Source organism: Sphaerodactylus townsendi, linkage group LG11, assembly GCF_021028975.2.
Source record: "Sphaerodactylus townsendi isolate TG3544 linkage group LG11, MPM_Stown_v2.3, whole genome shotgun sequence".
Taxonomy (NCBI): Eukaryota; Metazoa; Chordata; class Lepidosauria; order Squamata; family Sphaerodactylidae; genus Sphaerodactylus; species Sphaerodactylus townsendi.
The window spans coordinates 70,098,410-70,119,814 of NC_059435.1; the positions used below are offsets into that span (position 1 = coordinate 70,098,410).

At 45.7% G+C, this 21,405-nt stretch overlaps 1 protein-coding gene across 2 annotated transcripts in view; it reads right to left on the minus strand.

Annotated features, from left to right (window-relative positions):
- GALNT11 (polypeptide N-acetylgalactosaminyltransferase 11) overlaps positions 1–17,869 on the minus strand; it is a 41,043-nt gene extending 23,174 nt beyond the window's left edge. The window contains exons 1-2 of one of the 2 annotated variants that reach the window (XM_048510348.1): positions 17,632–17,867; positions 9,759–10,082 (exon numbers count right to left, since the gene is read on the minus strand). In XM_048510348.1, the coding sequence (XP_048366305.1) occupies positions 9,759–10,044 (286 nt within the window). In that variant the 5' untranslated portion in view covers positions 10,045–10,082; positions 17,632–17,867. Of the gene's footprint in view, positions 1–9,758; positions 10,083–17,631 lie in introns of both variants that reach the window. The other variant, XM_048510349.1, reaches the window with a different exon arrangement.
- Positions 17,870–21,405: the final 3,536 nt, after the last annotated feature.

The following is a 21,405-nucleotide window of genomic DNA, read 5'->3' on the forward strand; positions in this document are numbered from 1 at the left end:
ACCAGTCTGTTCCTCCGGTCGCCCCTCCTCCAGCCACACTTTGGGTCCACAGCTCGCACGACTCTCTCACCGTCGGCCCGCCGAGATCCAAAGGGGCAATGGGCACTCCAGACTGTTGACTCCGCCAAAGCCGTAATCTCGACTATGGAGGGAGGCGTCCCGTCACTGCCGCTGCCTCCGCCTTCGCCCCAGCCCGCCGAGACGTCTTGCCGAAGGACCCGCTGAGAGCCACCGGAGCCCCGCCGGGAGCTGCAGGGGGGGAATTCTTGTTGTCGCTGTTGTCCCCCCCAATTCCAAGCTCCCCAGTTCACAATAGCAAGGCCGCTCAATACAGCAAAAGGAACCAAGGCAGGGGCCAAGGCTACGGAGCAGGCAATGCAACCGGGAGGCGAGACGCACAGAGCACAAGATGTAAAGATGTAACCTGCTTTACTTCTTTACTTCTTCTGCGTAGTCTCTTTCTGTTGTTGCTATGTTACTGTAAGTTGGATTCGTTGCTATTATTCTTGATTAGTTTAGTTCCCAAACAGAGGAAAGATGGGCAGTCTCATCACAACCAGGAAGGAGAAAAAAGGTCATTTCCTGCCACCCTGACTGGATGGTGAAGAACACCTACAAAATGTCTTCTGCTCAGTGGGAGGATGCCTATTAACACTTATAAAAGCCGAAGCAGAAATACACGTAACTACCTTAGCAATGTAAAGCTGCTACAATGTTCTTTTTCCAAAAGAAATTGTTGAGGCCCTCTGTATAGTCATATAAATAGGCTCTGTTCCTGTGAAGAGCCTCAGTTTGAAACATTCTGGATCATCCTCCTTTTCAAGACTGGGCACCACATACCCCAAGGGGAGAGGTTTAATGACGGCTGATACCCAATGGCTAAAATGTTGTGAAGAATCTTGATCTCATCTGGGGAGGCAAAACAGTCGAACTGGACAGGGTGTTCCCAGCTAGACAGATATCCTACAAGTATCTAGGACGTGAGAAGGACAGACTGTATAGAACAGAAGAGAGCACCAAGCACCACTTCTTTCAAATGAAGTGCTTCCAAAATTTTCTGTTGCTCAGAGAGCTCCCCTCCAGATTTATATCACACAGGTCAATTGTGCAATTTGCTTTATTCATTATGCGTCAAAAAGACAACAGCTGGTTGGTAATAAATAAAAGTCTGCTGCAATTCTGTCACATAACAGTAGACTGCAACTATCTTGCTTCATCATGGTACTGTAACTGGCAGTTATATTATCCATTAACAAGAAGGCACATCAAGAGGGGAATCAGCCTCGAGGATTTAGAAGAATTATTAAAGTTTAAACGCAATAAATTTGGGATTGTTAAGGCCATGTTTCACATGATACTGGCTGGAACTCCGTTTAAGTGTTATGTGGTCCATCATGGAGCTGGATCACAGAACTGGGGAAAGGAGAGATTAATTATTCCCCCACACTGTTTCCACAATCAAAATGATCTCCAGGATGCTTAAAATCAGAGTAAGAAAAAACAAAACAATCCTGCCTGTTATTTATCTCACTATCTTACAGACTTGCATTTCAGTGAGAAAAAGGTGAAGCAAATAAAGCAATAAGCCAAATAAAGCATAAATATCCTCCTTCCGCCAGTGTTGCCCTCTTAGTCCGTATCACTGTTCCCTGTGTCATCTTTCTGGAACCAAATTACCCCATGTATCATTTCCACTTGAAGTCCAGCTTCAAATGAGGTCTGGCCCTTCAGCTGCTGCTTTCCAGACCTTTATTACTTTTGTGGTGCCCATCTCAGGATGAACTTTCATATTCAATTGTTTCTTAGGTGCTATTTGACCTCGCAGATGATGTTATGATGATGCTGACTCTATGACTCTGTAAACAGTATAAAACTTGGAAATCCTTTGTGTTCTTTGCTTCTGCTTCTCGAAAACTGGTGCTGCAGCCAAATAAATTTACACTTGATTTACTTTACCTCTGCCTCTTAAGCTCTTTACTAGGCCAGGGCTTTGGAGCTTAATCACTGATGCAAGCCCTAGACACAATCAATTTGCTGTCTACTTGCAACCATGAAGATCACAAGTCTAAATGAAAGTAAAGATTTTCAGGATGCTAAATACATCTGGAACTGTAGATGGTTCTTAGGTCAGACAGCTTAACATTACCAATAGTCACAGCTATTGGCCTTTTCATCTGCACTAAAAAAAGCCCTTAAAGGAACAGTGACTTAAAAACAAAAGGATTCATAACATTTCCACATTTATGAAAAACAACTTGACAGAAAGACACTTGACAACAGTTTCATGCAGGAACACTTTATATATATTAACAAATTTCAGCTCCTATGAGGGGAAAGGTTGAAGGAACTGAGTATGTTCATCCAAGAGTAGAAAACAGGGGCACTATGGGAGATGGTTAAGCTATTCAAATACCTGAAGGGCTGTCACGCAGAAGGAGGTGAACCTTGTCCTCTGTTGCCTGAAAGGGGAGACTAGAACGAATGGGCTAAAACTCTAGGAGTGTAGATTTCAGTTGAATCTTGACAGCAGTCCCATAATGGAGGCAATTACCTTGGGAGTTGAGGGTGTCCCTTGCCAGAGATCTTTCAGCACAGGCCAGACAGCCATTTGCTGGGCACGCTCTAGCTCCGGATCTCCTACATTAAGCAGGACTTTGGACTAGACAACCCATAAGACCCCTTTCAGCAATATGAATCCAAGAATCTATTATTCACCCTTCAGAACAAGACTTGTATGGAGCAACACTACTATATTGAATTTTCATACCACATTGAAACAAAGCAGGATTATCTTGATCAGATGATGTTTTCTCACACCTGACAACCAGCCCTCTCTACCTGGAACATCCTAAACTGAACAAGAGAAAAATTAGATCCAGTTTAAATCTAAGGAGCAGATCTAATTTAATGGCCTCTGCATTTTCCGTTAGCAATATATCCTAGCAAGTTATAAATAAATCTTTAGCTCTTACTAATAATCCAGGCAAGTTGGTGGGTTTCAAGGAATAAGGTTTTCTCATCAGTTTCTAACATGGTCCTCTCTTCTCTTCTGGTTTACAACAATGTGAAAAGAAGGCGTCAGTAGATCTAGCTTGCTTAAAGAAATTTTTAGCCCATCATTATCCAAAAAAACCCCCCAAAATAGTTCAAGGTGGGTTTCCATAGCATATCAATGATAACTCAGCCCATTCCTATGTTTTAGGCAAAGGGTAGGCAAGCCTTATTCAGAGAAACTGCAAGCTCCATTAAACAGAGATTAGAAACGCACATAAGCATTCTACAGGTGTGACACCTGGCCATCTGTCACAATGACCTGGCAACAGTCAACCCAGCAGGAATTGATGGAGAGTTTCTTCTCGTTTGACATCTGGCCTGAATTCCCTTAGCTCCTTCCAGACTTCCTTTGAGCTCTGTGTTAAGAAGAGCTGTTAAGAAGAACTGGGGACAAAGCTCCTATTATACCGAGGTTCCCTACAATCCTGAGTTTATTCATCAAATCATCCTTTAGTGGGAAAAGAGTAAGCACTCACATTTAACTGAAGAGCACCTGAGGAACCCCTTGAAATATGGTGCTGAAAGGAACAATTTTCTATCACTCTTTACTAAGATCAGATGTTATGCTGTGGAAAAGGTGATGCATCTCAGAGGAGCAGTCTAAAGTTTTGCTAACTTTCAGGTAGCAAGAAATTTGTTTTCTTTTGTGTTGTATTTTATAGTTTCATCTCTTACACTTCTTTATTATATGAGTGGAATGAAACCTTTTTTTACAATTTGAACTTTGGCCAAGAGACTTTCTGAGTTAGTATCCCTCACACGCTGACCACTTCATCCCCACTCTATCAAACTAAAGGAAGAAAGAGTAAGAAAGAATTCATTTCCGTATCTTACACACTCATACAGAGTACTGTCAAGGGGAGAATTGAGTGACCTGAACAAGACTATTAAAATACTTTAAATCTCCACAAGATGGAAGAAAATTAATAAAACAGTGAGACATTCAAGAGGCTTAAGTGCCTATGTAAAGTCTGATCTCTAAAGACACTATAACAATTATTGCTTTTATTTTATTTTTTAATTTACTTCATTTACAGTCCACCTTTCCTGCTGGAACTCAGGACAGATTGCAGAGTTGAAAACACAATTCAGTTACACAGCAAAGATCTGCAATAAACAGTGCAGTAGAACTCAACAATGGGGAAAACGACCCATTGGATACTCACCGTGAAGGGGTCTTCTCCTTGGTGGTCGCAGGCCATCTGGTTTGGGTTGTTCGCTGCCCTGCGGCGAGTAGGCAGGAAAAGGCTCTTTGGTGACTTCCTGTCAGGTGTCCGTGGTGGTGCCGCCCCAGTATCTGACTAGCCGAGAGTAACAGTACACGGCAAACGTAACAAAAGTACAATATACAACACCACGGCCCAACATGCCATGAAGGAAACGAATAATCCTATTTAAAAGGGGACCAAAGAGCCCAACAAAGAACAGGCTGAACTGTAAACGATAAAAAACTGTAAAGCTGGATATTTAGAGAACACATTATCGGGTCAATAGCAAAAAAAAACCCGGGGTGGGCCCAGATGGCCTCACGACCACTGCAAGGAAGACCCCTTCACGGTGAGTATCCAATGGGTCGTTCTCCCTGGTGGTAGCAGGCCATCTGGTTGGGAACTTCCCAAGCAGTGCCCTGAGAAAAAGGGAGGGTTCGGTTACTCCCCGATAATATGCTCCAGAATGGGCCTCCCAATGTTTAACGAATGAAGAGGGTGGAGCCCAAGTGGCTGCCCTACAAATCTGTTCAAGGGGAATGCGTTTAAGGAGAGCTGCATTGGCGGCCGTGCTCCTGGTGGAGTGGGCTGTAACTCCGGTCGGCATGGGGAATCCCCTGGCCTTATGGGCCTCAAGGATGCAGGCCTTAATAGTAGAGCTGATAGAAGCAGCCCGACATAGGTTCGCCCAATCTGGAAGCGGGCTGATGTTAGTAAGCAAGAGCCTCCGATTTGCAGAGTCTTGTTTTGAAGTACATTATCAGAAAGGTCTTGAGAGAAGCATACTCTCACATCCAGGTGTGATGCCAACGGGCTTGGCTCTCTACAGGGTGTGTGGGATTCGGACAAAACTTTTTTTATTTTTATTTTTTGTCAGAACCACCTCCTGCTGCAAATGGAATTTAGATGCCACTTTAGGTCTAAAGCAGGGGAAAAAGCATAAATTTGGATTAGTTGACATGGCTCTAATCTCTAATACCCTTCCAGCGGAGGTTATGGCTACCAGGAACAAAAGCTTCATCCTAAGTCATTTTAAATGTATGTGTCGAACAGGTTCAAAGGAGGGTTTGGTAGGTGCGTCTAGCACCCCATGGAGACGCCAGGTAGGGAAGCGATGCTGTACTGGCGGTTGGGACTGAGAAACCCCTTTGAGAATTTTAAGGTGTCTGGGTGCCTGGTGATAGGCATCCCCTTCGTCCCAGGTAGAACCGTTGCAATGGCAGCTACCTGACGCCTTAGGGTGGAACTGCTCAACCCTGACTCAAACCCGTTCTGCAGGAATTCCAATATGTACAGCAGGGAAGCTAACTCAGGGACCCTTCTTTTTCTACGGCACCACCGCACATAAGCCTTCCAGGAGGAGTCATAAATTCTGATTGGACTTTCTTCTAGCAGCTAAAATAGCCTTTATGACCCTTTTAGGATAACCCCGTTTTCTTAACAGTCTCCGCTCAAGCGCCAGGCGGCTAGTCTGAGCCAGCCTGGGCCAGGATGTAGTAGGGGGCCCTGGGAGAGCAGGTCTGGCAGTTGTGGTAGAACCAACGGTGGTGTGACAGATAGCTGTTTTAGTACTGAGTACCAGGACCTCCTGGGCCAGTTCGGAGCCCCCAGTATGATTTCCCTCCATTCCGACTGCACGCAGTGGAGTAGTCTGTGAAAAACTTGGATCGGGAGGAAAACATAGAGGAACCCCTGTGGCCAGGGAGCTGAGAGCGCATCGGTCGCTGTCGTCTGTGAATGGTGGTATCTGGTGAAGAATACGCTGATCTGAGCATTGAGGAGTGATGCAAAGAGGTCGATCGTCGCCATCCCGGGTCGTTCCTGGATGGTCTGGAAAACTGCTGGGTTCAGCTTCCACTTGGAGCTGGAGAGCGTGGTCCGGCTGAGCCAGTCGGCTTCCGTGTTTAGTGAGCCTCGAATGTGTTCGGCTCGCAGGGATGCAAGATTCTGTTCCGCCCATGAGATCACACGCAAAGCTTCTCTGTGTAGGGCAGGCGACCTGGAGCCTCCCTGATGATTGACAAGGCACTTCGCCGAGATGTTGTCGGCGTGAAGCACTACGTGCTTCTGCAGAATAAGTTGCTTGAATGATTACAGGGCCCATCATATTGCTCTGACCTACTAGAATGTTGATCGGAAGCTGAGCCTGTGCTTCGGATCAGGAGCCCTGAGCCAGGTGGTGGCTCAGTTTGGCACCCCAGCCGGACAGACTGGCATCCACAAGGATATGGATCTGTTGCGAAGGGGCGAAAAACTTACCTTGTAGGAGGTTGTGGTGGGTGGTCCACCATTTTAGACTGAGACAGACTGCTGGGGGAGGCTCAATGATCGATCTGTCTTCAGAATGATTTGCTTTGCATAAGGCCGTAGAAGGGCTTGTAGAGGCCTGGCGTGGGCTCGACCCCACTGTATGAGGTCCATTGTGGACAGCAAAGGGCCCAGCAAGCTGGCAAGTTGTAGTAAGTTGGAAGATTTTGCCCGCAAGGTGCGAAGACTGGTCTCTTGGATTTTCTGGACTTTTACCCGAGGTACAAAGGGAGTACAAATGGACGTGTCTATCAATGCCCCTAAGTGTTCCATCTGTTGGGAAGGGGCCAAGGAACTCTTGCTCACGTGATGACAAATCCGATAAGACCAGTTGGACCCTTTCCACGTCTCTGACAGCCTGTATTTCCGATCAAGATCTGATGAGAAGGTCGTCGAGATACGAATAGATATGCATCCCTTGACTGCGGAGCAGGGAAATGGGTGCAATCAAGACTTTCGTGAAAACTCAGGGAGATGTCGCCAATCGACCGGCAGAGCTATGTACTGAAAATGGAGGTCTGCTATCGCGGACCGAGGAAGCGATGATGAGCCAGGTGTATGGGTACATGGAGGTATGCCTCCATCAGAACCAAGGAGGTGATCATGTCCCCTCTCCTGATGGCCGCAACCGTGGATCTGATGGTTTCCATGCGAAACCTGAATTTGCGCAGATGACGATTGACATGTCTTAGCTGAGGATCGCCCTGACATCCCCATTCTTTTTGGGGACAGTGAAAAAATGGGAGCACACTCCCATCCCTTGTTGATATTTTGGTACCGGTTCTATGGCTCTGATGGTAAGTAGCTGTTTGACAGCCAGCTTTAGTCTGTTGGCTTCGTCTTCCTTGCCAATCGGGGCTGAAGGAAAGGAGCCGAGCGCCGACTGGAACCCTGGCGTAGTCCCGCCTTGTTGTTATTGCCAGAGGCGTCGGTCCGAAATGGGTTGCCGCTCTAGTTGGAGCTGCGAAAATCGTGTGTCTTACAGAAGGACGACTGAGGCTGCCAGCTAGTCTGCTTATATTCCCGTGATTGGTGGAAGGGGCCACGAAATACTTTGAGGGCAGGTTTTGCAGAAAACCTGGGCCTGTCTCTGACGGACCGTGGCATAGCTTATTTATGGTCCTTGGTCTCCACCAGGGTCTTATTTAACTCTGACCCAAATAGGGTCCCTCCCTCAAAATCAAAACTAGCCACCGCTGTCTTAGATAGGGTGTCAGCCTGCCAGGGCTTAAGCCAGAGCAATCTATGTGAGACTGATGCCGAAGACATGGGTCTAGAGGAGACTAGGAGTGCATCTAGGGTGGCATCAGCTGGGAAGGAGGTGGCCATGACTACCCTCTCCACCCCCTCTCTAATGCCTTGGCACTCGGGTGGAATGATGCTCTGAAGGCGTTGGAGCCAAAGAATGGGAGCTGTGGGGACGGTGGCTGCCAGAACCAGGATTTTTTTGCTGCCATGGTCGCACCATCATGAACTCTGCGGAGACCATGTTCCGCCTTACGATCAATGGGGTCTTTAACATCACCCTCTCCGTCCCGGGAAACCAGACCCCCTGAATGCAGTGAGGAGATGGGACCGTCAACTAGAGGGGTTCTAATCATTCTCAAAAATTAGTCCGGAGCTAGGTAAAGCTACTTGTAGACTGGAGGAAACCCTCTGTTTGAAGCGGGGGTGACCCATTCTTTTCTGAACTGTGGGCCAAAGACTCTGGGAGCGGGAAAAAATGAGTAGCCTGATCCTCTAAGGAAAGATGTAGGAGATCCCTTTAGGGCAGCCCTTAGTGGGCTTGGACGTGGCAGGAGCATTGGGATCGCCCGCCTCCTCAGAGACCCTCAGTTCCAAAGCCGACATTGTTTTGGCTAAAAGAGTGGATAATTGTTCCACCGTAATTAATCTGTGGCTCTGGTCTGCCTGAACTGGTAGTGAAGACTCTCCCTCAGAAAGGCGTCTGAGTCCAGGTCTACCTCCCCTTCACTCAAGTACTTGCATCATAATCAAGCAATCTGATTCTCCTGCAGGACCTGGAAGGGGATCTGCGTCTGCTTGTCTGAGGGGAGGCACGAGCATTTAAATGTCTACTAGCCGACTGGTCTATGGAGCCCTGTAGTAAGGAGACCAGTTGCTGCGGGGAGAAAGGCGCTCCAGTCTGAAGGCAGAGATACTCCCAAGGCAGCCTCCCCGTCATGGCACCCGCATGACTTGACCTGCAGCGAAGTTCCCTCAGACGTTCTAACAAGAGCGGGGGTGGGGAAAAAAAGGCTTGTGAAGCAGCAGACATCAAAGGCCCCGGCCGGAGGCAGAGGCGATGCCCTGGGTGCACGCCTGAGCAGTCGCCGCAACGATCTGTCTCCTGTCCGCGGTCACGGTCGATCCGGCCCGCGCTTCCCGTCCTTGTGAAGGGCCCCACCGAGATGCAGCGTCTTCCTGCCTTGGCGGGCCTGGGAAGCGCGAGCGAGCCCGCCGCCCAGCCCCACGGCTGTTGCGCAGCTCCTGAAGAGTCTCCTCACTATCAGCCCAGCGGCTGTGTGTGGGAGACTGTTGGGTCCGAGAAGAGTCTCCTCACTATCAGCCCAGCGACTGTGTGTGGGAGACTGAACCTAGTGGTTTCTACCGCGATCGGTAGAAGGACTCCCTTGGTGGAGAAAATGGCGCCGACGCCATAGCTCTTCCTTCCTCAAGCCAAGAAAAAGGCGGGAACACAAGGGAAGGAGAGAGCTCAGTCAGCACGCAGACAAAAGGAGTGGAAAAACGATCAAACGTACACTGCACACAAGGGAATCACAAAAAACAACAACACAAGGAAGAAAAGGTAGCTTTGTGAAATCCAGCCTAGGAGCCTGTGGATAGTGCTGCCTACTCTGACCGAGGCAGGAAGATACTGGGGCGGCACCACCACGGACACCTGACAGGAAGTCACCAAAGAGCCTTTTCCTGCCTACTCGCCGCAGGGCAGCGAACAACCCAAACCAGATGGCCTGCTACCACCAGGGAGAACGAGAACACAAATAAAAAGCTGCCTAAGACATGAAAATGCTACAATGCAAAAAGTGGCTTACAAAGTTAGAAGACAAAACAGTAAAAGAGGATGATATACAAAACAAGCACTGAACTGACTACAATCCTATTCCCTTATAAATGTAACCTCTTGAGTTGTTGCATTATGATGCAGTTCTAATCCCTTAGACTTACCCATTTCAGGAGAAAATTCAGCATCACCTTCAACAGAATTCTTTGCACCATTTCCTAATGGATTACTGTCTTTGTGCTGAGGCTCAGGTACATGGACTGACCCACGAACGAAACGGGGATAGAATTTTTTGGGAAATGGCTTCTGAGGCTCAAACCCCTTGATGGGCACATACTTGAAAGATTGGGTCTCTTCACTGAAGTTGAAATAAATAAAAAGCAGAAGCGTCCAAGTCACAGAAGTGAAGAGGCAGCCATAGCAGAAATAGCGAAGTGTGGCACTTCCCATTGTAATCCTAGCATTGTCGGTTGTGCATTCTCAATCCCCTTTTAAAAAATCAAAGAAAAAAGAGTGAGATTTACAAAACCTACTTTCCTAGCTTGGAGTTCTTAAAAGATGGCCTATCAGAAAATTCTGTTTTTTAGATTAATGCCGTATTTTAGTAATTGCGTCCAAGAATAAATCTAGCCTTCATCCTACACAAAATAATAAAATACACATTAAATTAGTCTTCCAATTCTGCATTGGGCCATCTTTAAAATGTTACAACACTAAGCAATACTGGATACTGAAATTACTTTAAGTGAAGCATTTATAGCATGGTGTATAGCTACAGAGCACTCTACAAAGCAATATCAATAGCATTTTTCAACATAACCATATCCTGCAGGAATCCACTTTCATATGCCTTCTGAACCTTTCCCAATAAATGTGTCTGGATCAGTGCAGGCAAAAGTTTCCAAACCTTCTTCAAAACTTCATTAAAATTGTAAGTTAGCAGTTGCCAAAGTCATTTTACCTTCTGACACTAAAAAGCAGCTTGCAATTCCAGACAGAAAACAGGGTGGTTTTAAAACAAAAAACAAACAAAAAAAACAGGTTGCTCCAGACCTCTGACCACCAGTGTTGTCAACACTGGGGGCAAGCAGTGCAAGACAAACACAAAAAGAAGAAAGTTGCACAAAGACCTTGGTCTGAAATGAAGTTCTCGTTCACTGACAGTTGGCAAAGTCAAGTTGTCAGGTGCTAGAAATTGGCATAGCTACAAAGTTTAAATATTTACAACCTGATCCATTAATCTATTAGCAGTTGTGGTCAGCAACTAATTTTTAACAGGTTCCTCACTTAAAATTGTGTAAGGGCTAAAAAAATAGTAACAAGAAGTTCTTCCAAGCAAGTACAGAAACAGAGGCTCAGTCAGAATTCTTCCAGAATTCACTCATGTTTGTCCACGTCATGTCTCTTTGTACAGAAGTTGATGAGAAACATATTAAGAATAGATTCTGAAATGAGGGTTAGGCAACAGATGAGACAGAAAGTGTCTAGGAGCCAAACTAATTCCAGGAAGCCCATTTCACATACAAGAAACAATTATCTCCAGGTTCCTCTCTTGATTTATATATCAATAGCACCCTCTCAATGATGGCACCAGTGATTACACACCTAGTTCTGTCTTTTCTCCTTCAATAATCCCAAGCATATTCCTGATAATTCAGAACAGTAAAAGCTTTGCTGTGCACTACCTGATTATCCAGGAAGTTATCTGGAATCAATCAGAGACAAGCTTCTCCTCCGCCATCATAATGCTGAGTCTCTGGACATGCATTCATCCCACTCCCAACTCAACAATCAGCCAGCTTGATTGCTCCAGCTACTGGTGAACTTCTGACAGCTAGGGCCACCAGCGGATAGCATCCTCAGGTGCCTCCTGCCCTTTCAGGCTATCTCAAATTGTTGGGAGCCAGCTCTGTTGGGACAGTTCCCAGGCAGCTAACCCATTTGTCAGTATGCTGCACTGGATGAGTTTGGGGAAAAGGAGAAGGATCCTGCCAGTTGGTGTGAGTATTGCCATGGCATTCCCCATTGGGTGGGGCATGGCTGCTGCACACCTTGGCCTGCTGTCCACCCTGCCTTGCCCGTGCCTTTGCTTGCTCCCTGTCCTAACTACAGTCTGTCTTGACTACGTCTCACTTGTTGCCCATCTGGCCTCTGGTCTGTCAGGCCATGCCTTAGCTAGCACCTGCCAGCAGCACAGATTAGAACACACACATATAAACTGAGGAAACATGCCAGTACTGAAAAATCCCGTTTGGAACAGAGAGGCAGCAGTGATTGTTACATAAATATTTACTCTAAATAATTATGGCTTACCAAGAACAGCTTAAAAAATAATAAATTTTCTATTTTGGGTACCCCAAATACTTTCAGATTTTTGTGACGTGATCATAATACAGCAATGTATTGCTACTGATATAGGACATAATTATGAAAAGGCAAAAAGAAACAGCCCTTCTGTTGCTTCTTATTTTGTTCCAGATTTAAATTCTCTTGCCTTTGAAATCCTCCTTGCACTTAGTGCCTTTTCTGCTTCTTCTCTAGTCATTGTTGAAGTTATTTTCCAATCAGAAGTGTTTCCTTTGCCCAAAAAATGCGAAGAAAATAATGTTGTACCATCCAAGCCACATGCCAGCGGATGCACTGACCTGTTTTTAGAGCTCAGTGTTACAAAGAAGAGTCAGAAAACACTGAAAGTTGCCTTTGAAAATACCACCCATGACCCTGCAGAAAACATAAAACCACAGAACACAACAAAGCTTGGGATGAGTCTTCCAGTAAACATGGAATAAAACTTCAGTGGCTTGCAGTTAGGACTGAAGATGATTTTTAAAAAGAATATGGTTCTGAGGCAATGCACATCAAGTTTTGTGCCAACAAAATATTCCTTACAAATGACACATATATAATTCAAACAAAGAAATTTGTACACATTTCTGCTTTGTAGAGATGTTTGGTCTCTGCTATGCAGAGGGACAAAAAGCTACACAAGAACCCACCCAGGAAACTTAAGCAAGATCCCTGACAGAATAGCTAGTCCAACATCTTGCTTCGCACAAGCGGATTCAGCATGGGCCAAAAACGGTGGTGTGAAAATGGTGTAAAATGGTTTAAAACAGTGTAAAAAGGTTTACATCGTTTTCACACTGCTGTTTTTGGCCCATATGGAATCCACCACAGATGCCCTGGAAGAACCATGGCGGGGACACAAAAGTCCTTCTTTACTACCCCACCCCCAGCAACTGACACATCCAAACATGAGAGATCCCATTCAGACCTCCTGGCTGTAGTTGAACCTGTTCTAAATCTGTATAACCTCCTTTTAAAGTCACCTAACCCAAACACACCAGATATCTTGTGGCAGCAACTTCTACAAATTCATTACACACTTTAATAGCAAACAGACAACTTTCCATTTACATAAATGCTGAACTTTACAGCATTTATGTATTACACCAACCACTGCATACTAAGTCCAGAACATCACAGATCATAAAGATAAAGAGGAGGCAACCCTGGATAATTCCATGAATAATTGTATAATCCTAAACAAAATTACACCCTTCTAAAACTTCTGATTGCACTCACCCCTCAGCAAAAGTAGCAATAGAAGATAAAAGAAATATAAGCAATATGGCAGCATGAGAAGTGCATCTTAGCCAGACATTTCTCTTCTATTATGTAACTCAAAGTAACAAAGTTCCCAAAAGACCTCCAACTAAGGCCCTGACCAACCTCAGACTAGATTCACTTCAGCAGGATTAATGCATTGTGATCAGGCCTTATCCTCATCAGTAACTGGAGCCAATGAAAAGAATTGTCCAGCCTCTTCCACAATGTATAGGTCCAACCACAGCAATAGAACCAAGGCTGCAAGCTTGTGGACTAGGAAATGTTGAAATGACAGGGAAGTCCTCCTTTCACAGCTACTTGAAGTAGAACAAAAACCTACATGACTTGTCACTGAAGATTTTAAGGCAGATGATGAGCAACCATCACCAACCCAAACCCAAAAGAGATTATCCTAATCAGGAAATCCTCACATTAGGAAGCTTTGCAAACCTGAGACTCTTTTTAATTATTTGCATGTTGGCTTAAGAACATTATAGTCCATTTACATTTTTTAAAAGCCTTCAGTAATCACACGCACAACATGTCCAGTATTTCACATGCTACATATAACTGTATATTGTGAATTTAATATTAACATTACAACATCTCAAGTATTTAAAAAAGAAGACATGGCTCCTAGTTTGTGCTGAATCTCAAGGATATTCACTCAGCATGTGCTTTATTGTGGTGCTGTGTTCTTATATTTGCTTTGCCCACTTTGGACTATGTTTCCCATATTTTATCCAGTTTCAAAAATCAGTACTTAATCACCATGCTACTAAATGCATCCCTGCCAGAAGATTAGACTTTGTGGGATTTAGCAGGATTACTTCAGCAGTCACAGCTAAAGAATGGCTCTCCTTTCTGTATTTGCTTTACTCTTCTTCAAAGTGCCCTGTACCATCCTCCGCAATAATAATAGTTCTGCCCTCCAGTCTCATTTGTCAGTATGCAACAATCACAATTCAAAAAATAATGAGAAGGACCTGTACAACATAGCAACAACAGCAGAAATTGGTACTACCAGAGTATACAATAAAGGGAAATATTATAACCTCCAATCAACACACTCCAAGCAAACAAAAATGTTTTTTCACATTCACAATTACAGTATCTTCAATCATCTGCCAATTCAGTCCTCAAGATAACTTGACAGCTATGATAAATACAAACTGGCAACACTGCTTATCCAAATAAACAGCATAGTAAATGAAGTAATAATACCAGTAGGACTGCCATGTCAGTTTGTTTGAGCAAAAAGAAGATAAAGCAAAATAAAGAGAGAGTCTTGTGATACCTCGAAGACTAACAGGTATATGGAAGCATAAGCTTTCATGGCAAGTGCTAAAGATTTGACATGGGTCCAATTTATGAGAACACAGGTTGCTCATTCCATGTAAATTATTTTCTCTTGGAATTAAGAAAATTGCTAAGAAAATCCACTTGCAAACAATTATGAAAGTGGACTGAAAGTGCATTATTCTGCATGTGTGGAAGAGGCCTAAGAGAGAGTCTGTAGCCTACGAAAGGCATTGCCCTGGACCCAGTCACCGTTTTTCACTCAGTTCTGGCCAATACACTCCTTATTATAGCCACCATTATACATATCTTGCCAACTACAACCCTAAATCCCCATGATGGTTAAAGGAGACCCCTTCCTTTCTTTTTCATCAGTGAAACAAGCAAATATATTCACTGATGAAAACATTAAGTGCCTAAGTGGCTTGGCAATTGGGATGAGTCAGTCCTGGTTTGATAAAGATACTAAATCCACCCATGCCTTTTTTTTTGCAGCAAGTTTACATGTTTGTAACGTGCTGTCAACACAGTCAATTTATGGTGACCCAGGATGCTATTCAAGGAAGGAGTTAAGCAAAGGTGATTTGTCACTGCCTGCCTCCATGCACCAACCCTGCACATTCTTAGTCTCCCATCCAATTACTTGCCAGGGCCAAACCTCCTGAGCTTCCAAAATCTGACAATATCAGACTAGCTTGGGCCAGCAAGGCTGAGGAAGGATTCCACATAGCTTGAGATCACATTTTTACTGTAATGCAAATGGCAAACTGACTCAGAGTACAATATACACAGTCTGGCTCAAAAACAGAAGCTTAGATTGCTCTTCCACTGTGTGCTCATTGTCTGATGAGAACTCGCCTTCCTTTTTCATTGTCCGATACTGAAAAGGGAAATACATTGCTGAGGAATGTCTGAAGTGAGAGCCTGAGTATGAAATCTTTCTAAATCTAGCTGCTTAAGTGGGGTGCTGCCATAAGCGCTCCATGTACGAAGCAATATGACCTTCCCCATAACCATACCAGTCAATGAGAATATGCTGGGGGTGGGGGAGAAATCTAGGGAGGAAAGTGATGACAACTCATGGATGAAGTGGGAGAGAATTGCATTTGGATCTGTTGTAACAGTTTCCTTAAGGCCCTCCTGACTTGCTTCCATGATCTCATTGCAGCAAGGTAGTTGCCTTCCCAAAGGCACAACAGGGGGTGGAAGGTTGTACGTTAACCCTTGTTGACTCCACTTCAGACATTTGGGTTGGATGGCTGTCATTTGGTGGGAAGGTCTACGATCAAAGCTGCTTAGGGCCAAACTGGTAGCCACTGGGGCCATTTCCTCCTTCAAGGAGGAAAACACCATTTAACACCATTTTTAAGCAGCTCTGTTTGCCGCTTTCATTTCAGCACCACAGTCTCCTTCGGCCATTCTCCCTGTCCTCCGTTGTACGAGGCTTTGTTGTATTGTGGCTTACAGGAAAGTAGGCCTGGGTTAGCACTGTCTTCTGAAAGAAAACCATATCCACAGGGTTCCCCTTAAGCCTCAAACTGCCCTGAGGGAAAAGGTGGGTGGAGAAATAAAAATGTAGCCTAAATTATGAGGCACGCAGAATGAAAGAAAGGAAGAAAGGGAAGACAGAAAGTTGAAGCTTTCTCTTTAGCAAGGATCAGTGAAAGAATTCTTAAGATTATAAGTAGATTTAATCAAAGGATAGCTTCTTCAGCTGCTCTCCCTGTACAAGGCAGGAAGTAAACTGAGCTCAGGAAATTCCTGTCTGAGAGACAGCAAGTGGCAATTTAGTCATGCCTCCCTGAACAGCTAGGTGCCATCACTCAAGATGCCTTCCATGAGAATACTACAGCATGAATTATCTTGATCCTCACCTCCAGGGGCACATCCTTATTTAACATTCTTTTCTAGCTCCTTCATGGCTCTCTTTCCCAGTCTAGAATCACTTTCTGATTTCTTGGTTGTGTCTCCCTTTGGGGTGAAAATGGAGCCAAGTAACAGAAAACCTCAGACAATTTCAATTCCTTTGTCATCCACCTGTAAGTATCACAATGCCTTGCTTACCCTAAACTGATGTAATTAGCAATATGCCTCCTATGCATGCGTGCACAAGCTAAGCCAATGCCAAACTTATTACATATGTGACACGTCACAACGTTTAGGGTGACATGTCAGTGTTCACTAGCACCCTCTGTTTCATTATATATATACATAGCACGACATATGATTGGACTGTATTGTGGAAGGCTTTTGCGGCTGGATTCAACTGGCTGTTGTGAGTTGTCTGGGCTGTGTGGTCATGGTCTGGAGGCTGTTGCTCCTAAGGTTTCACCCACACATCTGGCATCTTCAGAGGTGTGTCAAGGTAAAATGCATTTCTGTATGTGAATCACAAATGTGGATGAAACATTAGATGCAAAAACTACCAGACCATGGCCACATAGCCTGGAAAAACCACAACACAATCAATGAGTATGTACATAATTATTTCTCTTTTGATGGGGGTGGGGGGTTGACACACCAGCAGAATCGACTTAGACATTTATGTTTACTTCATTAACAGGCCGCTCCTCCCCTTCCGAATTCCTGACAGGCGGAGCCCAAAAGCTTCGCCATCCCTGAGTTTAGGCTCTTCTGTCCTTGACTCCAGATCCAACAGTAACAGACATTCCAGAGGAGGCTGCAACGATGCAGGATCCCTCCCGTCTAAGCCCGCTCGACCCAGCTGCGCTCCTCGGGACTGCACTGCCAGGAGGCTGCAGCAAAAAATAACGGGGCTTCTTGGGGGGCCTGAAAGCCGGCGGAGTTTGGATCCAGCCTGGATCATCCAGGCGGGGTCCTGCAAGGGAGGATGAGGCAAACGAAGGAGGCAGGCGAAGGAAGCGCCGCTCTCGCACCGACTGACTGAGGCTGCGGGGAGCCAGCCCAGGGGGAGGCGGCAATTCGGCTGCATCAGGATCCCTCCCCCGTCGGGTCTGATCCCTCTCCCTCCCTCCCTGGAAGGGCGCCAATATCCCGGAGGGGTCGGGAGGAATGGTAGCTAGGGCCGCCCCCCCCGCCCCCGCCCCCGCCCCCCGTTGTGAGGTGGCCCCAGACGGCGGTCATCCCCGCCGGTTCTTGCAGACTCACCGGCGTTGCGGCAGCACGAAGCCAGAAGACAGGGAGGGTTTTGAAGCCGGGCGGAGCGGCACCACCATCCTCCGCCTTCTCCTCAACTGAAGAGGAGGCGACGCGACAGTTTCCTTGCTTGCTGGAGGTGGGGGGGGGGGGGAGAGCCGCAGCGCGCGCGCCCAACGGTCACCAACCGTCAGAACGCCCGCGAGGAAGGGCAGGGAGGGAAGCTTCTCGGTAGCCAGAGCCCCTCGCCACCGGCGCCGCTCATTGGACGTGGGCGGCCACGTGGCAAGCGCTCCCTCCCCCCCCTCTCCGTCGATTTGGACGCATGCGCGCGTCCCGTCGCCATGACACCAGAGGCACGGTTGTGATGACTCGCGAGTCCGTTTGCGCGCGCGGTCCAAGGTGGCGGGCACGTGATCAGGCTGGCGCGAGGGCAGGATGAAGGGAAACCCTCAGGAATGTCCGTTCATGGATTTTTCTTTTAATCGGTTGATTTTTTTTTAAATTATTGATTTGGCCTGAACAGGACTGTTACCAGGAGGACTCTTTTGGAGGGCATTGATTCGTTTGGTCGCCATGAGTTGGAAGCGACTTGGCAGCCCTTAACATACAAATAGGGCTCTTAATTGTATTTTGTATTTATTTATGGTGTGTGCCCCACCCTGAACTTCTGTGGTAAAATGTCTTAATAGTGAAAAATTGAAACTAAACCCTGGAAAGCAGAAGTAATGCTAGTGTGGAAGACAGGACATGGAGCACCCCATTTTTTATGAGGTTCAACTGACTTTTGCTGACTTGGGGTTATGCTGGACACAACATGACAGATGGAGAAACAAGTCAATGCAGTTGCAATAAAGCTGTTCTTTCAACTCAATCTAGCTCCAAAAATGCCCCCTTACCTTGATCACAACTGATCTGGCCACCTGGATTCATGCCACAGTGACGTCAGTACAAGATGACTGCAAAACTGTATGTTGGTCTTCCTACAAAATCCGTTCAGAAACTCCAGTGGATGCAGAATGCTGATTCCCCATTCATGGCCAAAGTTTGATCCCAACAGAAATCAGTCTCAGATAGCTGGGTCAAGGTTGGCTCGGCCTTCCATCCTTCCAAGGTCAGTAAAAGGAGCAACCAGCTTGCTGTGGGGGGTAAAGTGTAGATAACTGGGAAAGTCAATAGCAAACTACTTCGTAAACATAGTCTGACTAGTAAACATCACAAGGTGACATCACCCCATGGTGTTTGCAGATGGGACTACTTTTTTCTTTTTAAAAGGTGACCCTGGTTTGTTCTGCATCCATTGCAGAGATTGATGTAACAGTTTCCTCACTTCCCCAAAACAGCAGGAAGTTCTGGGAGCAACTCTTGCAGGCTCTTTCCTGACAAGACTAAAGTAATTCAGTCACCATTTCTTTTGCAATGCGTGATTTGTTTATAAATGGGTGAAGCTGATCGGAAGGGCAGCAGTCCTAGCTCCTCAGACTTCTCCCCAAGACCATGAATAGGCCTCAGGACTGCATCTTGCTTATCAGCTGAACAAAACAGAAGAGCAGACTTCTTCCTCTGGCCAACTATAAACTGCAAAGCTGTTACCTCACACCCAAGCAGATAGGGTCACACACTGTCACCTATCTCAGTTCCTCAGGGCCTGAAAGACAAAGTTGTTCTGCTGAGCAGTGGCGTAGCACCCATGGGATAGGGGTACAACGCCCCAGGTGGAGTTGTGGTGGAGGCATGGTCAAGGCATGGCGGGGCCGTTCCAGGGCAGGGGCAGGCAGCGCCGCAGCAGGGGCATGGGGCATGCACCCAGGGACCAGTTTCCCCTCATTCCACCTCTACTGCCAAGCCTACAGTTGAGGCAGCAATGGTTGTGTTTCCATGTTAGGTGGCCTCTTTTCTTTCCCTTCCCTTGCTTTGTTATATTGACTTTGTTTTAGGATAGAGAACTTTCTCAGGCTGTTCTATCCTTAGTTGGATTAAGTGTTTTATATGTTGTATTATAATTTTATGTATTACAATTTAATTGTTTTTAATACTGATGTAAGCTACTCAGAACAAGGGAAATCAGGATAAAAATCAAATAAATACATACATTCCTTTCAAAATGAGCACATTTTGTTGCATACATGCACTTTACCTTCAGTCATGCAGTGAATATGTGTGTGCTGTAATGGAAGCTGCTGCCAAAGCAATTTTTAAAAATCTGCACAGCCAATCAAATCTCCAGTGGCCAACCAGAAGCTCTGCTAGGTAAAAAACCCCCCACAAAAACATATTGGCCCGACCCATTTTCAAAAAATACTTGACAGACACCAGGAAAGTGTGTTTGGAAACCTCTGTCCTACAACATTTTGCCCTATGGAGATGTTTCCTCCCCAGAACTCTACCCTCTTCAGCCTCCCCCCTCCCAAATTTCCCAACCCAAAATTGGTAATTCTATGTTCAGATTTCATGCAAGCCCCAGAATGGGGGAGCATTGCCAACGCCAGGAGAATCCCAGCCCTTCATAAGGCAAGAGAAAGTCACTGAAGTGGCTTCTGAAAGCAGAGTCAGGAGAGAGGAGGATGACGGGAAATTATTTTCCTTCTAGTCTGAGGCTTGTGGTCTCTCTGCAGCCCAGAATCTGCTCAGACCGGTCTTGTAAGAGTCACTAATGCGAAATAAACAAACATTCTTCTGAAGATAGGAAACTCTCATAAACATTCTAAAGAGAAAACTTTTGGGATATCAGAGACAATGATGGACCTCTAATTTCAGTTAAGAAATAAGTGCATGTCACCTGTCACTTACCCGGACATGGATGGCCCAGGCTGGCTTGATCCCATTAGATCTCAGACACTAGACATGGTTGGCCCTGGTTAGTACTTTGATGGGAGATCACCAAGGAAGTTCAGGATTGCTACGCAGAGGCAGGCAATGGTAAACTATCTCTGAACATCTCTTGTCTTGAAAACCCTACACTGTCACCATAAGTTGTTTGCAACTTGATTCACTCTCTACCATGACATTACCTATCACATAAACTGTTGTAATGTTGAACTTGCTACAAAGGTTTTTTTGGAGGGGGAATATAGCAAACTGGAAAAAACAAAGCCTAGGAGCAAAACCCACAAAGTGGAAAGCACAGAACACTTGGGTGTTAATTGGGGCACATTCTGAAGCGGAGGAAAGCCTGCACAATTAATTAGATAAGAACTTTGGCATTGTAATAGAGGGGCTGTTCTCCGTAACACTTTAAGCAAGATCAGCTTGACAGAACTGCGCTCACATTAATTGGCGTCACAGGGATCCTAATCTTCTACAAAAGACTGTTTGCTCCCAGGAATGCTTGCATTTAATGCTGTTGTTGCGCTCAAGCAGCTTAGAAGTACTTGTTGTTCAAGAACTGTATTAATTAATCTTTGTTCTTTTCAGCCCTCACTCTAATAATATGGCACAGTTTTAACCTTCTGCACATTTTCTGCAGAGAAAATAATCTCCTTGTTCCTATCTCCCACTTTTCCAGCTTTAAGGTGGGTACTGTGTGTTAGCTGCACAGCTCCAGGTCAGGAAACTCCTGGACATTTGGAGGCAGAGCCTGGGGTGGTAGCTCAGCCGGGATGTAATGCTGTCCTTCAAAGCAGCCATTTCTCCAGGGGAACAGATCTCTGCATTCTGAAAATCAGGTGTAATTCTGGGAGATCGCCAGGTCCCACCTGGAGGCTAAGCAAATCACCACACTACCCATAGCTATCGGTCCCAAAGAACCCCATTCCATTCATGAATACCAATTTTATAAATTGTTTT